Source organism: Danio aesculapii, chromosome 5 (genome assembly GCF_903798145.1).
Source record: "Danio aesculapii chromosome 5, fDanAes4.1, whole genome shotgun sequence".
Lineage (NCBI taxonomy): Eukaryota > Metazoa > Chordata > Actinopteri > Cypriniformes > Danionidae > Danio > Danio aesculapii.
The window spans coordinates 46,229,349-46,255,568 of record NC_079439.1 but is presented as its reverse complement, the minus strand read 5'-3'; the positions used below and the strand labels follow the sequence as shown (position 1 = coordinate 46,255,568).

At 34.9% G+C, this 26,220-nt stretch overlaps 2 protein-coding genes across 2 annotated transcripts; one reads left to right on the top strand and one right to left on the bottom strand.

The window, feature by feature from the left end:
- Positions 1 to 7: 7 nt before the first annotated feature.
- Positions 8 to 9,380, bottom strand: mpzl2b (myelin protein zero-like 2b). Its single transcript, XM_056458340.1, has 4 exons — positions 9,143 to 9,380; positions 7,542 to 7,711; positions 4,262 to 4,472; positions 8 to 1,014 (listed from the first exon to the last, which is right to left on the bottom strand). The coding sequence occupies exons 1-4, from the start codon at positions 9,195 to 9,197 to the stop codon at positions 851 to 853; spliced, it is 600 nt and encodes a 199-aa protein (XP_056314315.1). The 5' UTR covers positions 9,198 to 9,380; the 3' UTR covers positions 8 to 850.
- A 3,572-nt stretch (positions 9,381 to 12,952) lies between these two features.
- Positions 12,953 to 25,356, top strand: pafah1b2 (platelet-activating factor acetylhydrolase 1b, catalytic subunit 2). Its single transcript, XM_056458338.1, has 6 exons — positions 12,953 to 13,313; positions 16,974 to 17,054; positions 17,157 to 17,246; positions 19,484 to 19,600; positions 20,077 to 20,199; positions 23,098 to 25,356. Exons 2-6 carry the CDS (start codon positions 16,977 to 16,979, stop codon positions 23,374 to 23,376), a joined length of 687 nt encoding a protein of 228 aa, XP_056314313.1. The 5' UTR covers positions 12,953 to 13,313; positions 16,974 to 16,976; the 3' UTR covers positions 23,377 to 25,356.
- Positions 25,357 to 26,220: the final 864 nt, after the last annotated feature.

Here is a 26,220-nt window from a genome sequence, read left to right as displayed (position 1 = left end):
CAAAATATTCTCAAACAAGTATTTTTACTTTTAAAATCTCTTTAAAAAATTATAAACATTTTGTCATATGTAACAAAAACAAGCACGGAATAAAAAAAAAACAACTATGTTTTGAAAATACAGTCTGATTAAACTAGGACTGAAGAATAAATAAATTCACTTTGAAAAAATGTTCAAATTTCAAAGCATCCCAGCATTTAAGAAAAGAGAATCCCACAACCCTGGAGATTTGAGGTTTATGTAACAAGCACCAATAAAGGTGCACAAATATTTGTTCGATCATTATTATTTGATGCAGTTTCTTTTCATCCATTCTCAAAATGTTTAACTGATTTTAGAAATTATACTGCTCTTTTACACAAATATGATTTTTTTCTGCTGCACAGGTTTGTGAACAACATATAATATACAAACGCAGAAATGCACCCACATTTGTATGGAGACACGCATGTAAATATGCAGATCACATACACGTGTGACAGTAGAAACTGCTGTAAAACAGTGCAATAGTTATAGAATGATGTGATAAAAAAGCAGCAATGAAGTTATGTACATAAGTGAACTGATATTTTATATCTTTTTAGGAATAGAAAGGTTAAATTTTCTCACTTTATTTATATAAAATGAAATAATATTTACCGCTAGCTTTCAAACATTAAAAAAGTCATCAAATAAAAACATATCATGACAAACAAAAACATGTCACTGTAAAACTGTAGTGATCAATATGGTTTCTAGATATTCTGCAATATATTCTGCTCATATAATTAGAGAATTCGGCATATTTCACTAGTCATATCCCAGACAGGGATCAAATAGCAGAATAAACCACAGTGTCAAAAATCCTCCTTCACAAAACCTGATCCTTTGACCTGTGGTCCTCCATCTCAATGGTCATATCCTCATCCCGTCTCCGAAATACCCGCACAACGATGTAGATGATTAGGATGAGGAGAATGACGCCAATGGATCCACCCACAGCGATAGCCAGAATCCCGATTTCAGAGAATGAAACTGTAAGAAGAAAAAGAGAGAAAACTCTCAATGCTAATTGTGATGCTAATTTCCTTTATTTTAGGGGTGTGCTACATTTATTTTAATTAACTGTATTTGTTGAATAAATCTTTATATTGATTTTTTGTGAGACTAAACAGTAAGTACCTCACTATTCATTATTGAATATTGTTGATGGACTACAGTAATTATCATTCCATCACAACCAATAAAATGTCATTTTATTTTGTTGAAGTTGGGAACACACTGTGCAATTTTAGCCCTGATTTTCACTTGCCGACATTTCAGTGGAAACACAATTGCCTAGTGTGTTTTACCAAAGTGCTGATGAATGCTAAATATCTGCGAATGCTATCATGTACTGTGAAATGAGTTTTGCATCGGTCACATCCATCAGCCAATGAGAAATAAGGGGATGTTCAGTGGGAGGAGTCATGACTGAAAACAATCTCTCTTTTAAATTCCTACTTTATATCTGTTTTCACTAAGCATAGGACAGTTCACCCAAAAATTTTATTCTGACATTTATTCATCCTCCAATTGTTCCAAACCAAGTTATTTCTTCTGTTTAACACAAAGGAAAACATACTTAAGTAGCCATTGACTTCCATTGTATTTTTTGTTCCTACTATGGATCTCAATAGTTGCTTTTTCCAACATTCTTCAGAATATCTTCTTGTGTGCTCAACAGAGGAAAGAATTTCAAAAAAGTTTAAAACCACTTGAGTGTGAGCAGACATATGCCGATATTCAATATTTCGATATATCGCGACAATGAACCTGCACAACACTGATATTATGGGCACTTCAAAATACCATGGGTAATTATTTATTATGTAAAAAGTTATTTTTAAGAATATTCAGACTGTTAGACAGCAGCAAATGCTTCAAGACTTGGGTGATTTATTTAAAAAAAAACATTTTCACATGTTAATCTGGCCTACGACATTGAAAGTTTTGTGACTGTAACAGGCCTTATGTTCGTTAATTCTACACAAAAGGGTTGCATTTAACATTACCTTAGATTAATAAATGCTTATGTAGCTGTCATTACATTAACTTTAGTTAAATCTAAGGTGATGTTAATTTCATAGTTAATGCCTAATATTGCATCAAAAGGTGTAATCATTTTAATAAATGAACACATTTTTTGCATTAACCATCATGCATTAACTAACATTTTAATGAGACTTTATTGTAAAGTATTACCTATTCCTAATCCTTTTGTATTTTAAGCCCCAGTCACATCACATGATTTCGTAGGGTTAGTTTTGACGTAGGGTGTCATGGGGAGTCGTAAATGACAAATGGGCGTTGGGACACAAGACTCCATCGTTTCTTCTGATGTAATGTGGCATACTTCACTACAACCAATACCATGTCTGCGATGTCTCATGACACCATTGCAGAAAGTCTAGCATGTTTAACTTTTCCCGTTCTTCACGATGAGTTCAGTCACATGGGTGACACTGGGCAATAGGAGCACATGATTTCTCAGTTATATCTGCAGGTGCTGCCGTTAATCCGCAGGTCAGGTAAACAAAAATAGGCTGCATATTTACTTATGGGTGGGTCACGGGTGGACAAGATCAATCATTGGTTATGTTTATTTAACTATTTTCTCTAAAATAAAAGGGTGTTTTCAGCTATTTTATTTGACAGACAGGCACAAATGTGCAGACATCTCCATTCTCACAATGAGTTTCTGAGTTCACTCATCCTTCCGACTGAGTTAGTTCTTCTGAGGTAATCTGGAAACACAATCAGTGCTGCTAATACATTGTAAAAGCCTGTCTTGCTTATTCAAATTACTTGTTTAAACTATTAAAATTTAATCTCGCCGGCAATGCATGATTTTGTCATTAAAAATGAAAAAACGGTTTAATATAGGTTTCTCTGAAACTGAATATTCTATTTTATTTAACAAACCAGTTTGTGCTTTGGTGCATGTAGCAAACTGGTTTTGAAGCACATCACCTCAGATGTTATTCGTTATTCTTGTTTATCTAGTAGATTACTGACCAACAAAAAACATATTAAAATTAATTTACAAATTATACCAAACGAAATAGTTTCAAAAAGATATTTTTGCAATTTTTTCATATATTAGTAAATTTTTAATATGTCATTATTTTGTCTCAAGCATCTGATTTTTCTTTGGTGCTGATGTGCTTTCATTTTCTCCGTCTCAATCGCAGCAAGTTCAGCCAAGTGAGTGTAATAAGAAACCCATGGCTGGAAAATATACATTTAGATTTAAAAGAAAATATCTTAACATTAAAAAGGAAATATACATTTGATCTTATCAATGTCATAAGGAAAACCCTTAAATAATGTAGCAGAGTTGTCAGCAAGCATCAGTGTTTATTGAGATTGAAAAAAGATTTAAAAAAACATTAAAATTAAGATAAGAAATATTTTTATTGCAACACTTGTAACTGCTTTGGGAAATAACGTTCGTCGTAGATGTCACAATGACTGATCATAAAGGAATATGTAGTCTGATACATTGTTACCTACGACAAGTCAAGATTTTATCAAAACAATATCCCATAATCTGACAAAGTGACATTCGTATTGCTTTAATTTGATTTAAATATTTAGTTTTATTAAAGATATACATATACATATATATATATATATATATATATATATATATATATATATATATATATATATATATATATATATATATATATATATATATATATACACACACTAAAACAATACACTTTATTTTATTTTTTTTTGGTCATTATAATGTTTTTTGCAGCTTAGGTCAATATCGTGCAAATATATATATATATATAATGTGTACATATATATTTATACACATTTTGAATGCCTTTTAAACAACGTACATCATATAACTAATCGCAACAAGAAAATCCGATACCAGCAGAAGCTGAAGGAAATTGTTATTTTGGAGTGAACTATCCCTTTAACCGAAATATAAGCAAGGTGATGAATCTGTTCAAGCAACGAGTGTGGAAAAGTTTATCAAAGGACAGCCAGCAAACAGAACTTCACCCACTCTTGTTGCTCTTACACATTTTTGTTTTCTGTATCATAACACTCTCTGAGAAGTCTGTCTGCTCTTCTAGCTCAGTTGATAAGATACTTCCGTCCTTCAGCTGCTGAGATCAAAGAAAGAACACAACAACCTTCACCTTCACCGCCACACAAGTTTGAGTAAATGATTTTTCGAGCTCATTTTTCAGCCGTGCGTCACAGCATCTGCTCTCACCTTTCTGAACGACTCGGAGTTTGATCTCTCCTGCAAAGCCCTGGATGTCGGGCGGATTTAGGACTTGGCAGCTGTAGGTACCATTAAAGCTGAACTGCACATCCTGCAGTGTGATGGATCCGTCACCATTCATTACATCACCAGACCATACCACATGATCCTTAAACAGGCCGCCAGGAGGAGGATATGCCCTTCCCTGGTAGTGGAAAAACTGAAAAAGAAAAAGAGGGAGTAGTGTACATTTAAGCATGTGTAAGACACTTTTTAATCCAAAGTAACACTTGATTAAAGGTACGCATTTGATCAGTTCTTGCTTTCCCTGTTAATCAAATCCAGTGCCCAGGCTCTAATATTTGAGCTATAGGAAAGCTAACTTAAAAGTTACACAAGAAAAAAGTGAAAAAAAAAGGAACAAGAATAAAAGACAAATATAAGAGAGGGAGATCTGAATATATTGTTGAAGAATTTTAAGAGCATGTCTTATGAGCTGATCTGTCGTTTTCTTTTAGTTTGTGAACAGGTAACTGCATACAACGCTCTACAGATTAACCATACTTTTTAAGGCTGGACAATATATTGTTTCAGCATCAATATCACAATGAGTGCATCTGCAATAGTCACATCGCAAAGATCTGCAATGTTGAATTGCAATTATATTTGACCAGGAGCCGCAGTTCAGAACAGTCAGGCCAGAGTCATTGGAGATATTTACCGTAATGGAGCAAATGTTTATCATTTACATGTTAAGGCCTGTGACTGAATGAGCATGTCAAGAGAGTTTAAAGCATTCAGGCTCTAGGAATTGCACAATTTGAAACTTTTTGTCATTGAATAGAATAGACTTTGAATAGACTTACAATAATCACAAATTACAGGATTTTCTGATATGCATAAACTTACAAAAATAAACAAGAAAAAAAAAAAACACCCCAACCCCAGCCTGTAAGTATACAATACAGTGATAATCCATACAACTTTTTAGTTACAATGCATTGCTTTGGGGAAAAGAATTCCCCATGAAGTGACAGAAGGGCCCCAAATCTTGTAAAATTGTCCAATGTTGCCTTTTAAAAGATATCTGGTTTGTTCCAAGTGCACAGTAGATATTAATTCTTCAAGCTATAGTTTAGCAGTTGGAGGATAAACATTTTTCAGTACAATAATAACAGCTTTTTGGCTGTTATCAAACAATGTGTAAGGGATTTCTGTTGTGCACTGCTCAATGAATTTGTATAATCAGAATGTCCTAATATAATAATCACAATGTCTGACTTTTCCAATATCGCGCAGCCCTAATACTTATATTTGATACACACAATTCTTAGGCCTTTGATTATCAACATAATGAATCTTGCTATAACAACATATGAGAGAGGGAGAAAGAATTAAAGTTGTGTGAATTACCTGGCTTTATCTGTGTGTCTCTACATGTTTAGTTACTTCAAAGTGGGTTTAGTTCTTTTATAGTAATTTTAATAATTACAATTGGACTCATTATAGTCATTTTCCCCTTCCTTGCTGAGAAATATAATAGACACTATTAAATTAATTTTGTGTAGAGTGTAAGAATGAGAGAGGCAGAAGTTGCATGTGTGAATTACCTGGCTATCTTAGGGTCTCTATGATCAATTTTTTAGGTGCAATATACTGCATTGATTCAATAAGTTAAATTGTTCTCTGATATCTACATAGTAGGTATCTGGCTTATGAAAGTTAAAATAAATCTCCAGAAATGGTTTTATATGCTCATTTATTACTCAACAAAATACCCCTAGAATCAGAAGGTCCTTATTGACCATATTTGGAACAACAGTGAACATTAATGAGCTCAGCTCTGACTTAGCTCTAAGTTCTCTCTCTCTTCCATACACATACACCATGATGTTCTCCAAACGTGCCAAATAATCATACATTATTTGTCCAAAAAATAATAATACGTTTATTTATTTATTTTTATTTTAGCATGGAGTAAGTGAGCTATCTCATAAACCACCAGACAGAGTAACCTTTTCTGCTCCTGAGATGTGACAGAGGTGTATTGTGTTTTTTTTTTATCTATAATGTAAAGTCTGCAATTAATATCAATCTCTGCAGAAACAAATGACGTTTAATAAAGTGTTGCTATTCTTTCACTTCAGAATAATCACAGTAAGGTCTGAGTGATAAGACACGATGCTTAAGCAAGTATTCAACACAATACAAAACAGTCTACATGTGTTTTTTACCTCAAATTACAAACATATCTGAGAAATATCACATTAAACAAATATTAAAAGTTACAATTCGATATCTTATTATGCCTCTTCGCAGTGGTGCTGAATAAATGTATAATCCATAAACTATAAGGTATAATTTGTAGACTATATCTTAATATTAATAATAAGTATTTGCTTAGTAACGAATTAAAAACAAACTGCGGCTGCATTCACTTTTGCTGCATCTCCCGTTTTCAAAATAAGAGTCCCACATACATAGTATGTTTAATATAAACTTTTATACACTTAAAAATAAGGGAATATATCAGTGTGTGTTTTGTCTGGTGATCTCCTGATGATTTGGCTGCTCCTCGGGTCTGGATGCAAATTTTAAGATTGTGACCCATGAGTAAGCCCACACAGAATCTGCGTGTGCAAAAATTTTCGCATGTTTTTAGCCAATCAGTCTTTTAATTTACCTGTGTAAATGTGTGTACATTTATATTTATTCCGTTTTTAATTAATTTCAGGAATATTATTGACTAATATGAAAATGTTTTTTGATATGATTTATTTATAATACCGTTTGAGCAATAAAATTTTCTGTCTTTTAGTAGATCTATTATGTGAGAGACTTGCTTTGTTAACCAAATAAGTGGATCTAATTGGACTTGCATTGTAAAGATTAAATAAAAGTTCAAAACATATTATATTTTATTTCATATACGTTTTTAGTTACGATACTCCCAAAATTATTCCACATAAGTCTGCAGATTTTTTATACAATTCTGCGCAGAAATAGCAGAATCGTCCATGGGGATTTTACACTTGTGTACATAAGAATGAGGAAGCAATGATGTCTGAGGTTCACGATATGACCAATTCTATTTACTGATCTCTCATTATTTTAACTAGGTGTACCCAGATTTTTCCAGATGTGTCTGTAAAACACTAACACTTAAAAGTGAAAAACTAATAAGAACTACCTGTGCATTAAGCAGTTTAAATGCACAAATTCCAGCTAATCAGAAGCCAGGATTTAGACATACAACTCATTATTTACATGCTTTAAATGATCAACTCACAGGTTCTTCTTTCGTCTTTCCAAGTGGCATGAAGCTCCAGGATACAGACGTCTTTTCTTCAGAGAGCGGACGGTTAGATTTAAATGTACATTTGAGACGTATTTCTGTCCCATTGACTGCCTCCAACTCTGAGGATGTAAACACCTCCATTCCTTCCACCTGATATACACCTGGTAACCATGGATGAAAATGGCATTAAATGAAATATAAACTACAGCACAACCGGAAACAACGTCCATAGCTGTTACATAACTTCATGACTGATTTATAGATAACAAACAGTTTCTCTGAGAGCAGTTGGATCACATCAAAACTCTCTCATGATTAAGCCTAATCATGCCACTACATAGTGAAACCACTAAAATGAAAGTCATGTACTGTTTTTTTGTTGTTTTATCAGTCAATATACATTTAAAAACACTTTACAATAAGGTTTCATTACCGTATTTACTAACATGAACTAATAATGATCAATACTGATACAGCATTTAATAATCATAATTCAACATGTACTAATGCATTATTAAAATTTCAAATTCATGCTTGTTCACATTAGTTAATGCACCATGAGTTAACACAAGCTAACAACGAATGTTATTTCCATTAACCAATGTTAGCAAAGATGAATAAATCCTGTACAAAATGTCTTGTTCTGTTTGTTCGTGTTATTAAATACATCAAGTAACATTAACTAATACAAACTTACTGTAAAAATACTACTGTACACATCATGTTTTTGACAATCATGTTAAATTCCAGACGCAACACACAAAAAAGATGAGTGCAATTTTTATTAAATCTAACAAATGATCAATTGCTTTATTAGTCAGTCATTCTGAACTGAACTGTCACCACTATCTGCATCATCTAAACTATTTCTACAATGAAGTAACATCTAGTTTCCACTCTAATCACTCTAAAGAACCACTCTAAACTATCTATTAAGCAGTAATGTAAAGCTTGCTTTCTCTGTGATCAGTGTTTAACTCAGCTTAAGCTGAGACTCCAGCCATTCCTATCCTATAAATCTGTTTCACTAGGTCACACTCTACCCCTACAGAAAACTGATGATATATTTAGATATGGATAACTGTATATTCATTTTTTTTAAACATTAATAACAAAATAATCATAATAAATAAATAATTTAGATTTACTCTTTGTAATAATGCATTTCTTCCAGCTATTTCCACCTTGGTTTTTCAACTCATCGTTAATCTTTTTTACAGCACCTGCTATTCACTTGAAGCTGCTCTAATGCTAGTATTAACTCCCTGAGGATCAATCTAATCTCGTATAATCTTATTCTATCAACGGCAGCACAGTGTAAATCTGATAAGTGTATAATAGGTGCCGCAGAAACACTAAAATGAGCAGTGGTTAAACCATACATGCTTGTTAAAGAACTCAACCTCTGTGAGCCTGCCCTGAATTAAAAACAGTAACAACAGTCGTCTTCAAACTGACAAACTACAGGCAGACAGTCTTTCTAAAGCCATAAATAGTCGCTGAATACATAGCTACATATTAAAACCGCATTTGTTGAATTAAACATATTAAAAGTATTCCGAAAAGGTGGATTGAGGAAGTGGAAAACTCACCTGTAGAGACAAGCGCATATAGCGCTGAAAACAGGTAAATCCACATTCTGCTCATAGGAATATAGTGGGGGAGCTATCAGAGCTCCTGTAATTGTCGGTAGACCCCTGTTTACTAAATATCAAGCCTCGTACAGTATTTAAACTCAGTATATAAGTATTGGTTGAACTTCGGCACTCCTGAACACAGCGGCCATGCTAAATCAATTTTTTCTCCGCGAGTGAAAAGAGGAGGAGTTAAAAGGGCGTCAACAAACCTGCACAGACTAGGTAAACGTTAATTCCCCCAAAAAACAAAAAGTAACCTGCCCTATTCTGTTTATCCAGTTCATGTTACAACATGTTTCTTATCTGTGGCACTGGCAACAACATCAAATCGAAATGACAATTAGGCTAACGCTGTCTCTTTTCCTGGGAATTTAAAAATTAGTTTTACATTTTTTTACCTTGTGAATATTTGTAATATACGGTTATACATATGCTTTTCATTACACAGAAGCTAGAACAAGACATTTTCTATTAATCTACTCAACACGTCCTTCTTGAATTTAAATCAGAAAACATACCAATAATCAGGACATTTAGTGTGTTGACTGTTGCCATCTTGTGGAATATTTAAAAAGCGCAGATAAGGTTTAACGTGAAATCATTATTATGCACACGGGCCTTTTTATGATGTGGTTATCACCATATAAATGTTGTATTCCTAATAAAAAAAGACGTACACTTTTACATTTTGCACAATATTTACCCCTGCACTCTCGTCCAAATATTGTGATGTTGCTGATATTTGCACCTTTTGTAAAAATGAGTTTGAAGATATTTGTCACTTGTTTTTTTCTTGCGATGTAGGCCTATTATCATCATGAAAGTTCATATTGCTTTTCCAAGGTTAATACAAGTGGTAATTTGCACCTTAGGAGCGTTATTTGTTATCTTGAAAACCCAAACAAGTCATTAGAAACCACTGTGAACTTATACTTGCTGGATAATTTTACTTTCACAAACAGAGGTTTCTTTTAAAAAATCCAATTTTTATAGACTTCTTATGTGAAGTAGAACATTTAATTAACTCAGATTAACTTAGATTGATTGATAACAAGAGATGTGCTTCTTTCATGGGTACATATGATGAGATCTTTCATGCTACTTGAATTTTTATCTAGCTATATATTTTTAAATTGCATTATTATTATTTTTATGCACTTAATATTTTTTTTTGTTTTGCTCTTTATTCTGTTTTTCTAATGTGAATATTATGTAAAATATGTGGCTTTTATGTGAATATTATGTTCTCTTTTACTGTATTCAGAATTGTATTATACAGTTTTCTGGAATTAATAAAACAAATGATGATGTGGTTATGAAAAATGCACTAGGTTTATTTGTGAATCTTTTAAGCAATTTGTATGCTTGTCTAATTTTTCATCAATCTTCGATTTATGTCATTGTATTTGCATTCATATGTCATATAATATTGCATATTCTCATTTTTACATATTATTGTTATCTATGGTCAGTACTTGACAATAAGAAGTTTTGAATACTCTAAAAGCACTTGGCTTTTTCTCATGCATAGAAAGAACAATTTTAGCAATAACATCGATGTATCACATGTGAAAAATTAACATGGTTTTACTACAAATAAAATCTAATGTGTGGTTTTGTTAACCCCATGGTAACCACAAATTAACCATGATTTTGCTACTCTAATACACACATATATAATAATAATAATAATAATAATAATAATAATAATAATAATAATAATAATAATAATAATAATAATAATAATAATAATAATAATAATAATAATAAATATAGTAATAAATATGCCAATACAACTGTTTTACTGTAATACTTTAAGGGAATAATCACAAATTCTTAATTGATTCAGATAATCCTTCATATTGCAGTGTAAAGCCCTGATCATGCTAACCAAGCTACATTCAAAATACAGAAATAAACTACTCAGTCGTATTGCACAGCTGCATGCAAACATGTTGCACAAAAGTGTGTTAAAATAAACCAAGAGGTCAGGTGGTTATCAAATGTTTACAGGCCAAGCAAATTTGTATTTAGTACAACAGTACTGGGAATGCATAATACCCCAGTTGTTTGTGACCATGGTGTTTCAAACCAATGTGTGTGGAGGAGTTGTGTGATTTCATGACAAGCCTTTTTTTGGGCAAGTGAAAAAAAGTGGAGTGGAACTAAAAAGCTAGAGTCATACCATCCCATCTGTAAGGAGAGTGAGAATGATGGAGAGGGTTGGGGAGAATGCCTCTAACACAGAGATCATCATTTCTAATTTGATTTTATTTGTTTTATTGATGAGCTACAAAAAAGCAAACTGAAATTAAATGTTTTAAGTGAATGTTTTAAATGAATCAGATTTTTAAAAATGTAAATACTGTCACTCGATGGATGCAGAAGACATTGGTGAGCAAATCAAGACAAAAATCTAGTGTAATTCTGTTATAAATTACATTTTATATTTTTACTGTAATAAGTTCGTTATAAATGTTATATTTATATATATATATATATATATATATATATATATATATATATATATATATATATATATATATATATATATATATATATATATATATATATATATATATAAGCAATGTTTTCTAGTCACTTTTAAACATTATTAAATAAATTAGGAAATTACCCATGGCAAATATATTTTTCTTTGGCCCGCTAGCGTCAATCAACTTTGGTTTTTGAACCTTCATAAGAAAAAGTTTGGGCACTCCTGATTTCGACTGACTGCACAACTCAATTGCAACTTTTACTGGTCAAGCACTGCCAAATGAGCACTAGATGATATATGCAAAACAACCTATCACTTTTTGTTGTGTTCAATATCACCTGAATTCAACTGAACATTTTCAGGGGGGGTTGGCAAAAAAAAAAAAGGAGCTGTTATTAACTAACAATAAATGAGCAAAGTTCACACTGAAAAATCTGAAGTGATAATGTGCACTTCTAAAACTGTACCTGCATTATGCACTTAATTAACTGGAAATATGAAATGTGTAAAATTGGAACCCCAGGCTTCTACCAGACTCTGATGCTGCATGACAAAACATCTTATATAAAAACGTTCACAAGATTGTACAGTACATCGTGTAGTGTGGTTTTTGGGTCACAACTGATTTGATTTGATTTCAGGCTAATTTGGCCTGTATATGACATTTAGGAGGGAAAACTGCTCAATTTTATCCAGAAGCAAAAGTGTTGTGAGATTAACCAAAAGTAAGATTTAAAGAAATGTGATTTTTGTAGGCTAATGGTATCAGACTAGGCCTACATATAATATAAATCTAGGCTAAATGTTAGTTCTATGTCTCCAATTCACGTTTACAGGTTATTCATAGTTAGTATGTTATTCTTACAGTTTTATCAAAGTTTTGTTGTGGTGGAAAAAATACCATTGCATAATATTGGATTACATTTAACATTAGTTTTAACATGATTTTAAAAATAAAATTGTGCATTTGTTCATATTTTGTATCAAAATACCTGCTTTGTAAAAATAATAATAATAATAGATTTGACAGCCAAACCACAGAAGCATTTGTGTGCAACAGTTTTGAATTCATAGGCTTTAAATGTCAAATATTATGCATTTTTAAGCTTAGAAATATTATTTTGAACAGTTTTAAACTAACTGTGCTGAATATACGCTGAACACACTTGCCTGCGTGTGTTCCAGTCACAGTTCTCGCCTGTATTTTGCCTTCACGAGGACGGGTCTGAATGGGAAGTGCGTGACGAAGGCTGTAGGCGGAAGTGAGGCTTCCAGAAAGTGCGAGGGCGGTTGCGCAGGGAAGCGGGAGGTGGTTGGTTGGATGCTATTCGCTTTACATAACCTAAACATATACTGTGATTTTTTGAAAAGACGTCGCGCTTCATAACCGCTTAATCAAACCACCCAACACCATTATTTAACAGCTAACCGTGTCACTTAAGCTTGCATTAAGGCAGGGCTGGAAAAGCAAAGTATAGTTGCGCGGCGGCAGCAGAAACAATCCTCCGCATTTTCTTCACCGGACAGTCGTTCAGTGGACTAAACTGCGGTGCTGCTGTGCGTGATTGAGGGAGCCCTGCCCTGCTGCACACCCGCAGCTCGTTCGGGATCTGCAAACACTGTCGCCAGGTCAGTCGAGGGGAGGAGGCGCGCATAGAGACCCGTTTGTCGCGCGCCCGGGAATGTGCTGCCTTTTCTTTTGTCCTGAAATTTCATTCATTCTTCTTCGTTAGATCATTAAACTAACATTATTAGAATCATCCCTGTGTGAAACCGTCACCACAGTCATTCATGAATCGTATAATCTTCAACGCACAACATCTGCTGTGTGCTTGCTTCATCCGGGGTCCATGATCATCATCCTCATCCTCAGGACTGAAAGCAAAACATTAGCGCTCTTTGTGCAGCGTTAAACAGGGGGGTTTCTGCATGCTACATTTGGCCATCCTTAAAAAAGAATTCAAATGAGAATATACAGTCTTAAATGTATAAAGCCATAATTTCATGTTTTGCTTGCAAGCATGCATTGCTGAACTAAATAAACCCATCAGTATTCGTGTTATTTTCTAATACAATTAGGGATAGTTCACCCAAAAATTTAATTTATGTCAGAATTTGGTCCTTCACTTGTTCCAAAGCCATTGACTTGCATAGCATTTTTGTGTATGTTACTATGAATATCATTGGCTGCTTTTTCCAAGGTTCTTCAGAATATCTTAAGTGTTCAACAGGAAAAAATACATTTATAAAAGTTAGAACCTACGGTGGCCGAGAGAGCTTAACACGCTGCAATTTAAGAAAACACTAAATAAAGAAACGATCTTCATCAGTTTGACAGCACACATGATGCAACTTCTCACAATGCAAACAACTAAAGAAAGGCGCTGCATACTATTAAAACAATATTTAACATTTAATCATCAGTTTATTTGAGCTAATAATTTACAAAAGACAATGGAATTGTGTAATCAGGATAATAAAATAAACAAAAAACAACTCTTTTAAAAGACCATCATCAACTTCACTGAGCAACAATCACGGCATAATAACGCATCCATAGGTCAGCAGGGTTTGTCATGTTTTTAGATCCCCTTGGAACATTTCCTTTGTGTTACATGGATATTTGCAAGTGTTGTGACAAAATGCAACGTGTTTCTTCAGTTGTTTGTGTTGTGACAAAATGCAGCGCTTTTCTTCGGTTGTTTGCATTATGAGAGTTTGCAACACATGTGCAGTCAAACTGATGAAGATCGTTTCTTAAATTGCAGCACATTAACCTCTTTCGGCTACCGTAAGAACCACTTGAGTGTGAGGAAATTTAGATCTTTGGGTTAGCTATTCTTGCAATATTCTTAAATAAAAGTTTACAAGATGCAAAATTAATATGTAAAGTCTTGTTTTTTGAAAAACATTAGGTGAGAATGAAAGTTCATTTTGAATCCATTGACATATTTTGTCATTTTAGTCATAACTACACAGCTCAGTTTCTCACTAAACTAGACTTACAGTGCATCTGGAAAGTATTCACATTTTTTATGTTAAAGCCTTATACCAAAATGGATTAAATTCATTTATTTCCTCAAAATTCTACACACAATACCCCATAATGACAATGTGAAAAAAGATTTTTTTGAATTTGTTGCAAATTTATTAAAAATAAAAACCTGAAAAATCACATGTATATAAGTATTGACAGCCTTTGCTCAAGACTTTGTTGATGCACCTTTGGCAGCAATTACATCCTCAAGTCTTTTTGAACATGATGCCACAAGCTTGGCACACCTGTCTTTGGGAATTTTTGCCCATTCCTCTTTACAGTACCTCTCAAGCTCTATCAGGTTTGATGGGAAGCAACTGTGTACAGCCATTTTCAGATCTCTCCAGAGATGTTCAATAGGATTTAGGTCTAGGCTTTGGCTGGGCCACTCAATGACATTCACTGAGTTGTTTTGAAGCCACTCCATTGATATTTTGGCGGTGTGCTTTGGGTCATTGTCCTGCTGGAAAATGAACCGTCGCCCCGGTTTGAGGTCAAGAGCACTCTGAAGCAGGTTTTCGTTCAGGATGTCTCTGTACATTGCTGCATTCATCTTTCCCTCTATCCTGACTAGTCTTCCAGTTCCAGCTGCTAAAAAACATCCCCACAGCATGATGCTTAGGGTTCATACGGTCATGGAAAACCTGGAAAAGTCACAGAATTTTGGCATGGCATTTTCCAGGCCTAGAAAAGTTTTAAAAAACCGAAAAACCCACAAAGTTTTGGAAAAGTCATGGAAAACGGATATTTGTATACTTGAATATAGGTTATTTACTTGTTTTCTGTCCTTGGCCAACCACATACTTTCACATTGTAAGTGTGGTATGAGCATTATTTAACTCAGTTTTACATAGATATAAATATAAATTGAAACTAAATAGGTTGTTGCGTGTTTTACAATATGCTGTAACAAATGCACTGTTTTTCTTTTGCTGCCACCTCCATGCTTTACTATAGGGATGGTATTAGCCTGGTGATGAGCGGTGCCTGGTTTTCTCTAAACGTAACGCCTGACATTCACTCCAAAGAGTTCAAATTTAGTCTCATCAGACCAGAGAATTCCGTTTCTTATGGTCTGAGAGTCCTTCAGATTCATTGCCACTCTACCATACAGGCCTGATTGATGGCTTGCTGCACAGATGGTTGTCCTTCTGTAAGGTTCTCCTCTCTCCACAGAAGAATGCTGGAGCTCAGACAGAGTGACCATTGGGTTATTGATCACCTCCCTTTCAAGGCCCTTCTCCCCTGATCACTCAGCTTAGATGGCCGGCCAGCTCTAGAAAGAGTCCTAGTGGTCCTAACTAAACATCTTCCACTTACAGATGATGGAGGCCACTGTGCTCATTGGAACTTTCAGAGCAGCAAAAAGTTTCTGTAACCTTCCCCAGCCTTGTGCCTCGAGACAACCCTGTCTCTGAGGTTTACAGACAATTCCTGTAGCTTCATACTTGGTTTGTGTTTTGACATGCACTGTCAACTCTGGGTCCTTATATAGACGGGTGTATGCCTTTTCAAATCATGTGCAATCAACCGAATTTACCAGAGGGGAACTCCAATTAATCTGCTGAAAGATCTCAAGAATGATCAGTGGAAACAGAATGTACCTGAGCTCAATTTAGAGCTTCATGGCAAAGGCTGTGAATACTTCTGTACATGTGATTTTTTTTTTTTCAGGTTTTTTATCTTTAATAAATTTGCAAAAATTTCAAAAAATCTATTTTCACATTGTTATTATGGGGTAGTGTGTGTACAATTTTGAAAAAATAAATGAATTTAATCCATTTTGAAATAAGGCTGTAGCATTAAAAAATGTGGAAAAAGTGAAGCGCTATAAATACTGTCCGGATGCACTGTATGTCAATTTGCTTTTCAAGTAAATGTGTTTTGATTCCTGAATTTTTAGATGTTTGCTCTGGAAAACAAGACAATACAGTGGAATAACATCACTTTTTTGCATTATCATCTGATAGTTTATCTAATAGATATTTTAGTGGATGGATAACAACCCCAAGCTTTTTGAAAAATAAAACTGAATAAAAAATTATTGGAGATCTGTTGAAAGTTGTAATTTGACCTGTAGCACAATGCGTTTACTGTGGCTTAATTGAATTATTTTTCTTCATTTTACTTTCAATCATTCAATCAACAGTAGAACTGTATTTGTAATTATGACATTTTGACTCGTTCAAACTAGTTCATTTGCATTACGTCTACTCATTAGTGTTGTTGTGCCACCTGTGTTTGTGTTGTAGAAAATGAGTGCGGAGGAAAATCCCGCTGCTGAACCTGCACCTGTGGCCGACGTGCAGGGTGATGGACGCTGGATGTCACAGGTGTGCAAAAAAATCTGAGAGGCATGCAAATCTTTTCTTTGTTTGCAACACTCCAGTCAGGATTAGTGTATCACGCTTGGATTTGTCCTGTTGTTGTTGCAGCATAACCGGTTTGTGCAGGAGTGTAAGGATGCAGAGCCTGATGTTCTGTTTGTGGGGGACTCAATGGTGCAGCTTATGCAGCAGTACGAGGTAATTGCTATGCTGTTAATGAGTCGGCCCATGAAAGTCTATTAGAGTTCTATTTGTTCTGGAAGAAAATAAACATAATTACTATTTCACAAGAATCCTTATTAGCATATTATAATTTTTTATACAACTTATTGTTATATTGTATATTTTCATTTTTAGTTTAAAGATTTTAATTGGTGTATAGGGCGGTTCTTTGAGGACTTTTATTTAATGGAAAAGTCTGTTTACCCTTGTTTCCTTTATACAGTAACTAGTCTGTGGTTTCAAAGGAGCCATTGATACAGCATTTTCAACTTCAATTATAAAACATATTATGCGGTTTGGCTGTTAATTTAAACAAAATCATTTTGGGGCCCAAATATGCAAACATTTGGAAACGATAGTGTAAGGTTCCACCCACCAGCCCAATGACGGAATCCAGTGTCGTGGTCGAAGGAATTCTGCGTGTATGCCTTTTCAGGCGCTTCTGGAAAAAGTTATTTTATTAACATTTATTGACCAATTTCACTTCTGACTTTACTCGTAATTTAATCTGACTCCAATTTTGATTATTCTAAATTTGCCATTTCTGTTTTTAGCTGATCACATTTTTAGTTGTGATACAATTTATATTTTGATATTTTCTTGGGTCTGGTATTCTTAATTGTATGTTCATCAGGGACCAGACGCGGCTCAGAGTTTCACGCCCTGGGCTTGCGTGTCTTCTCACGGACAGTATGTTGATACTCTGAAGTTAGTCAGAGGATGCAGGATTAACTAATAGTCAAATAGACTGGTTGTCAACTGCTCACTCACCCTAAAAGAATAGTTAATTTAGCCAATTCCATGCAACCTGCTAATTTGAGTGATTAGATGATTTATGAGATCTTCATGCTGTCGCGCCAAAACAGCTTCGTACAGTCAAATACGTCTATTAATCAAACCTAATTATGTCAAATCATAAAGGTAGCGCAGACTTCACTTAATCTACTGGATACAATGAATTCGGAAAACTCCAGAATTAATCAAAAAGGTTAACATTTATTTTCCAGATAAAAGTCTATAATGCCAGTTACAGAATCAAACAATAAAAGCCAATTCAGAAGTAAATGCGCAACATCAATGACTCAAAGATAAATCTAAGAGTATAGGTGGAAGTCCAAATTATACATAGTGTTGAGCTTGGAAGCTCTTTACTACGGGCCGGTCTGGATACAGACTTGCGACCCAGAGACATTTCGTCCTTCTCTTTAAATACCCTATGAAAGCAATAAATGGTTATTGGGTCAAAGTTAACCAGTGACTTAAAGATTTACTTATCTGTTGGGATTTAATCAAAATTTATCAAAGATAGTGAACAAAACCTTGTTACTAGTCACACCTGAATATTTTTCAATACCAGAGGGGAAGAAAAGTTCAGGGAAGAGTGTGTCAAAGTGACTTGCGTTGAAATCATACTAAAACATTGCGTACGCACAACGCTGTTAATGTGCGTACGCTGTAAAAAATTCAGATGTATGAGAAACTGCGTACGCAGAACCCCACGCATATTCTCTTTGTACATCCGAATTAACGTGAAACTGAGCGCACGAGCGCAAAACCCCTCCCTGCCTCCTCCCCTGTATGAATATGCTAATGACTCTACTTTGGCTAAACCAAACGAAAAAGCAATGGCAAAAGCAAGCAAAAAGAGAAACTTTGAATAGAATGTGAATTGGAGGTGCTCCTATCAGAGGTAGACCGGAGGAAAACTGTGTTATTTGCAAGTTTGTCCTCCAGAATTTATTAGAAAAGAAAAAAAATAAAGTGGGAGAGTGTAACTGACGCGGTTAACGCAGTTGGGGTCTGAACATCGCACTGAGTGAATTAAAAAAAGAAATGGTCTGATGTAAAGTTGTAAAATTTTATAGCGTCAATAGCAGCGTGATTGTTTTGATAATGTTGTCGTCTGTTCGCAAAACCTTTCCTTTGTTGTTGTGATAACATTCCCTAAGCTGCAAATAAATTACCCTTGCATGAAACATAATTTTCAGTTGTTTACTAATAAATATATAATATCCAATTAGTGCAAAATTATTGGATAGCGATAATGAAGAAAAAAATCAAGACGTGACTTTTTATTATTATTAACTTAACAATACATCTAATAGATATTTTTTTTGCTTTCACACATAAATGCGTATTATTAATAATCATCCGCATTAAATATGCGTCCATATAAACTTACATGTTTGATTTACAATCTGTACTGGTTTCAGGTGTGGAGGGAACTGTTCTCCCCTCTCCATGCTCTGAATTTTGGGATTGGTGGGGATACAACAAGCAATGTGATGTGGAGACTACAGAATGGAGAACTGGAGAACATCAGACCCCGGGTAAGGATGAGTTTTGGTTTGTTTCAGCAATGTTTATTATTAATGTTTTTTAATGTTTAGCCAGTGATAAAGTTCCGGTAAAAGCTTAATGTGAATATTTTCAATTTCATAAAGTTTCTTTTACAGCATTGACGTTGTAATGTAATTACAATACATCCAGTTAAAAAGACTTAAGCATTAATTTGGTGAGCGCAGAAACTCCATTGAAAATGCTTGGCTAAAATAAACTGTCATATTTTAAAGACATGGTGGGGGGAAATGAAGACCCACTTTCTGAGACCCACTTTATATCGTATATCTATCAGGCAGTAGAGATCACTGATTTTTAAAGAAATCAGACCTTAAATGTGGCACTTTTATAATGGAAAGACACTTCACCGGAAGCGATGAGGCTGGCTAAAATTAAAAATCTGTGTGCATATACCCCATTGTGTGTCCACCAGCTGTAATTATGTCCTTGTTGGTTTTTTCCACAGGTTGTGGTTGTATGGGTAGGAACTAATAACCATGAGCACACTGCAGATCAGGTTGCAGGAGGAATTTTAGCTATTGCGCAGTTACTTCTGTCTCGCCTCCCCAAATCCAAAATGATCGTTTTGGTGAGTTACAAAAATCACAATGTCTATATAATCATGATATGAGATGTGTTGTTGTTACTAATGTGCATCAGCTCTAGGGCCCTATGATTTTCATAATGCAGAAAAAATTCAAACTGAATTGCAGAACTCAGTAAATGTGGATTTTGGATGGATAAGTAAAGTAGTGCTGTACAGAATCAATTTGAGGTGTGGACTTATGACTGTTAATATTAAACCACTAATGACTAAATATGAATGATAACTATGTGAATGAACACATCTCCTGGGCTGCTCTGAGAGTCACCAGCATTTTAACATTTTATCTGAGTAAAAAGACATTATTTCATGTATAAATAGAAACTCAAGTACCTTCAGGGCAGCCTCTCAAATTAAAAGTTTGGTTAAACTTGTGAAAAAAAAAAATGTATAAACAAATTTTATTCATGATTTATATTTACTGACTTGCTTGTTCAAACTACTTGTTTAAAATGAGTCAAAACAACACAATTCTTGAGATTTTCTTTTGACAATGTAATGGTTTTGTTCATTCATTCATTCATTTTCTTGTCGGCTTAGTCCCTTTATTAATCTCGCCACAGCGGAATGAACCGCCAACTTATCCAGCATTTGTTTTACGCAGCGGATGCCCTTCCAGCTGCAACCCATCTCTAGGAAACATCCACACACACTCATTCACTACAGACAATTTAGCCTACCCAATTCACCTGTACCACATATCTTTGGACTGTGGGGGAAACCGGAGCACCCGGAGGAAACCCACGCAAACACAGGGAGAACATGCAAACTCCACACAGAAACGCCAACTGACCCAGCCGAGGCTTAAACCAGCAACCTTCTTGCTGTGAGGTGACAGCACTACCTACTACGCCACTGCATCACCTGGTTTTATGTTCAATCTACTTACATTTGTAGAAAACAATCAAGCTAAAGGACACCTATAATGAAAGTCATCTTTCGTAAGCTGTTTGGAACAGAACTGTGTGTAGGTATAGTGTGTCCTAGAGCTGTAATCTTACTTTTATGGCTCGATAGGCCCCGAGCCCAACAAGTAAATTTTGATTGACAGCTTTTTAAAAGCTCGAACCCGTTTACAGCCCGACATTATACAAATATGCACATGCACACAGCTCTTTTGCCCTTTTTCAAGAATGAGTGGTTTATATGCGCTTTAACATGATTGATTGATAACAAATGTATAGGCCACTTAGAAGTTGGAACAAAGAAATAAATAAAGTCCTCTGTAACATCTTAACATCTCTGCACTCTAAACAGGCACACACTTAGCCTTTAAATTGGCCAACACACCAATAAATTAAGTCTTTCTTAAAAAATTTAATTAAAATAAATTCTAAATTATGATGGGTATTTGGCAATAACGAAATGAAGATAAAGGCTCTCCAGGATTTATTTCGCCACTTCTCTTCACAATCCGGTCTTAAGGCGACGATGAAGCTGAATAATAAAATTTTAATGCCAACATTAGCCTATATATGACTACATTGTGCATTTATGATTTAATTAATATTTAGTTATAATTTGAAAATCCTTTACTTATCACGGTTAGGCTACGTGTTTTTGTGGAGGAACATTTTTGAATCCACTGTGGATGGCATCCGTCATCATTTGTTTAACTTTTGCAGGGATGCGTTTTAATGTTGTAACAAACGATTTGATCACTTTTCGTGCTTATCGAAATGCATCAAATGACTGTTCATTCACTTTGCAAGCTGCAGCGCGAGCGCAAGCCCAAGCCCGCCCCGGCCCCATCTAAAATGATAGAAATTAAGCCTGAACCCACCCGAACTCGTCAGGTTCGGGCAAAGATCTTCAGCTCTAGGGTGTCCACAGTCATATTGTAATAATAGAAACACAATAAGTCTCTTTTTTTTTTTTAAATATCTTGATGCTAAAATAGGATTCAAATCCCTCCCATTTTTAGGCCGATCGCAATGTGATGTAGGAGTGCACTTTCCCCGCCCACCGCATTGATTGACAGCCGAGTATTAACATGTCTTTATACTTACGCGTATAATCATAACAACAAGACAGGACGTGCGCAAAGCAACTGGGATTAAAAGATCTGTTCAGCTCTCTGTGATCATTAATTTTTTTTTACAAGTTTAAAACGTTTTTAAAACCGTGCATGTGCGTAATGAATAACATTTACATTTACATTTTATCGTCTTTATCAGCACAGCTGCGTGTCAGTACAATTATAAAAGAAGACGCTTCAGTTCTGGTTTTTAGACGTTAAATCAGGTTTATTTTGTACATTAACATAACGGATATCCATACAGCAGTGGATATTAACCTGTATCCTGCCACATTTGCCATGCAAAAACAGTGCAAAGTTAAACGTGCGCTCTGTGTGTGTGTGCATGCGTGAACTGTGTAACGACATTGTGTGTGACTCATCAAAAAGCTTGAATTAACCACAAATACATCAAATAATTATTGGGAAAGTTACGTAAAGTGTGAATCTACTCTGCTGTAAAAACGTAATGTGAGATCTGCTTCCTTCATGTCTGTCACTGTGCTGTTTATCGGACACAGCCGAAGATTGAGGCACAGCTGAAACTTTAGACACATTTTGGAGACATAAAAGACTTATCTTAAATCTTGAAAAAGGGGTAAAATAGGTGCCCTTTAACTTAATCGATTTGTGTTATGCCAACATAAATGAAATGTGTAGAACCCAGCATTTTTTACATTGTAGGTTACTAAAATTTATGATAACCATTATTTTTGTTTATCCAAAAATGTATCAACCATTAAAATGGAGTCCAGAATTTTTTTTAGAAACAATAATGATTTCATTGGGCCCTACCACTTCTGCAGAGTTTAAGTTCAGTTCATTTATTCGCTCAACTGATTAGTCGTATCATTCCTGTCATTCAGGGCCTATTACCGAGAGGAGAGTTTCCAAACCCCCTGAGAGAGAAAAATGCATCCGTGAACAATTTACTTCGAGCATCACTTCCTCGACTCGGCCCCATTCAGTTTCTCGACACGGGGAGTAGTTTTGTTCACTCAGATGGGACTATTTCCTCTCGAGACATGTTCGACTACCTGCATCTCACCGCTGGTGCTTACAGGACCATTTCAACAACTCTCCACGAGCTGCTGCTTCAACTTCTGGAGGAAACGCCTCAGGAGAGGAGGGCTTCACTGGTTTAAAAAACCCCACTTTACTGGTTCATCACTGGAGAGGCAGCGTTTTAGAAAAGTTGCATATTCAAAATGTACTAATTAAAAGATTGGACAACATGCGAAACAAAAAGGCTACGTAGGACAGTGGCTGATTTTATATGATCCGTATAAAATGTGTATATGTGTCCAAGATGCTAGACACTAGGAGAATGAAGAGTAGATATTTGTGACAAGACTAGATTTTTCTTAGGACAGCAGTGGGACCTGAATCTCATCAAAATCCTATGGTCACAGTCTGATAATCCTTTAATAGTAGCACTTACTCTGCCAGCTTCTCCGTGCCTTCATACATGCACTCGGTCACACTCACAGCGGTGTTATGATGATAGTTCACAACAGAGAGATAGAGAGAGAGAGATCATGCCTTTGAAATATCTGTCTTGCTCCTATTTTCAGTACACAGATGCATCTGAAACCTCCTCTTTTCCTTTTGCCCTTTCATATTCCCAGTAACACATATATGATATATTAGAGTAAGACCGGAGTGATCAAACCATGTCATTCCTTGTGTTTACGAGTTTGAAAGTGAGAAAGCCCCTCCTTTTAAAAGGATAGTTCACCCAATAATGAAAATCTACTTATTTACTCATCCTCAAGACTATGGAGCTAATAATATGCCAAAACAATCTGAATTAGAATTGTGTTAAATTAAATTATTGACAAAATAAATAATATATATATTTTTTTATTTGAATTCCTTACATTTAATTTCCTAATTCAAATTTCCTTGTTAACCTCATTTGTTAAGTGCTTAAAACTATGTTTAAAACGTAAACAACATAAAGAGGTGCTAAAAGTCTATATTGTTGTGAATAGTGTACAGGGAAAGCCACTTGATGAGTTTTCAACATGATGTTTAGCAGCCTTTCCTATACTTAAAGCTAAAATACATACGAGTTTAATTTTACATTAGGCTATATGTAGAAAAAATATATATATTTTTTTTCCTATTTCCACCCCCTCCCCCTCAAACCCCCATTCTCATAATTTAAAATAAAAATCCTAATTACAGAAATTCAAATTCAAAACAATTTTTAGCGGCAAATAAATATTCAGATTATTAAATTACAATTGTCAATAATTCAAATGAACACAATTCAAATTGATATTGTTTTGGCATATTATTAGCTCCATACTAGATCCTCAGGTGATTCCAAACCTTTAAGTTTCTTTCTTCTGTTGAATGCAAAAAGACAATTTGAAGAAAGCTGAAAGCCATTGACTTCCATAGTAGAAAAACAAACAAACACTATGGAGTTCAATGGTTACAGGTTTACAGCCTTCTTCAAAATATCTTCTTTTTCTGCTCAACAGAAGAAAGAAAGTAAAACTGATTTGAACCATCACTTTAAAGAAACAGTAGACCCAAAAAAAGCATCTTCAAGTAACCAAAAAGTCCATATTGACTTCATAGAGTGGGAAAACTCTATGAAAAATAATTAATCAAAATATCTTTAATGTTCAGCAAAAGAAATGAATAGTTTTGGAACAACTGGAGAGTGAGTAAATGATAACAGAGTTGTTATTTTTGGGTGAAATCTAATGCACAACCATGAGGTTTTCCGTATAAATATTTACCTCACCTGCATCCAATGTTTTTTGTGTGTGTCCTGGCGCTCTGTAAAGTATTATGTGAAGAGTTGGTGTGTGTGTATGTGTGGACGAGCCACTGGACAAGAAGTGATGTATAAAATGGTATGCGAGTATGTGTGAGTGTGTGTATATACATAAATATATATAAATATAATCTGTTAGTATTAATGTGCTCTGTGCAAAGTGCTTATGTAGCTGGTGCTGTTGTACATCAATGTTTGTTTTTTTGTGTTGGAGTGTAAGAGATCAACCATCTGTAACTATTTGTATGGTCTGCAAAGCGTGCACTATTACTGCGGCACAACTGCCACATGCTTTAGATCCAAGCATTCCAATAAAACAGCAGGGATCAAACCTCAAGTGTGTACGCAGCCGTCTTTTACAAGCTGTCAATTCAGGTTGTTGTTTTTTTTTTCTTCTTCAGTTTCTTCTCAGCATCTGCATATAATGCTTTCTAATGAATCCAGTGAAAATGCACCCCATATTCAGGCTCCACACTGAAAGGAAATGCTTTTGCTGCTCTTTCCCTGCTGAAAAAAACAGCTTAAACCAGCCAAGGGTGGTTGGCTGGACTTAGCTGGTCGACCAGCTTGGTTTTAGAGGGGTTTTGGCCATGGTTTAAGCTGGATATAAGCTGGTTTTAGCTGGCCTCTCAGCCTGGTCAAGCTAGTTTTAGGTCATCTCCCAGCACCTTCTCAACATTCATGCTACCAAATGCTAATTCACGCTAACAATATGCCAATTCATGCTAGAAACATGCTGATTCATGCTAAAGTCATCCTAGAAACATGCAAACTCATGCAAGAAAAAAAGCTAACAACATGCTAATTCATGCTAGAATTATGCTAACAACATGATGATTCATGTTGGATTCATGTTAACAACATGCTAATGTTTGAAGCATGCTAAGAACTTGCTAATTCATGCCAGTTACATGCTAATTCATGCTAGAATCATGTTAACCACATGCTAATACATGCTACAATAATGCTAACAACATGCTAATCCATGCTAACAACATGCTAATGCATGTAAGAAACATGCTAACAGTGAGGTAATTCATGCTAAAATCATGTTAACAACATGCTAATTCATGTTAACAACATGCCAATTGATCATGTTAGCAACATGCTAACTCACGCTACAGACATGCTAACAACATGCTAATTCATGCTAGAAACATGTTAACAACATGTCAATTCATGTTGGAATCACACT

Bases quoted from the DNA above. Each gene is read 5' to 3' on its own strand.
- pafah1b2 (XM_056458338.1), top strand. From the start codon at position 16,977: ATGAGTGCGGAGGAAAATCCCGCTGCTGAACCTGCACCTGTGGCCGAC. The intron at 17,055-17,156 runs GTGTGCAAAAAA...TTGTTGTTGCAG, and splicing joins ATGGACGCTGGATGTCACAG to CATAACCGGTTTGTGCAGGA. The intron at 20,200-23,097 runs GTGAGTTACAAA...CCTGTCATTCAG, and splicing joins AATCCAAAATGATCGTTTTG to GGCCTATTACCGAGAGGAGA.
- mpzl2b (XM_056458340.1), bottom strand. From the start codon at position 9,197: ATGAGCAGAATGTGGATTTACCTGTTTTCAGCGCTATATGCGCTTGTC. The intron at 4,473-7,541 runs GTGAGTTGATCA...TTTCTTTTTCAG, and splicing joins GAAAGACGAAAGAAGAACCT to TTTTTCCACTACCAGGGAAG. The intron at 1,015-4,261 runs GTGAGAGCAGAT...TTCTTCTTACAG, and splicing joins ACTCCGAGTCGTTCAGAAAG to TTTCATTCTCTGAAATCGGG.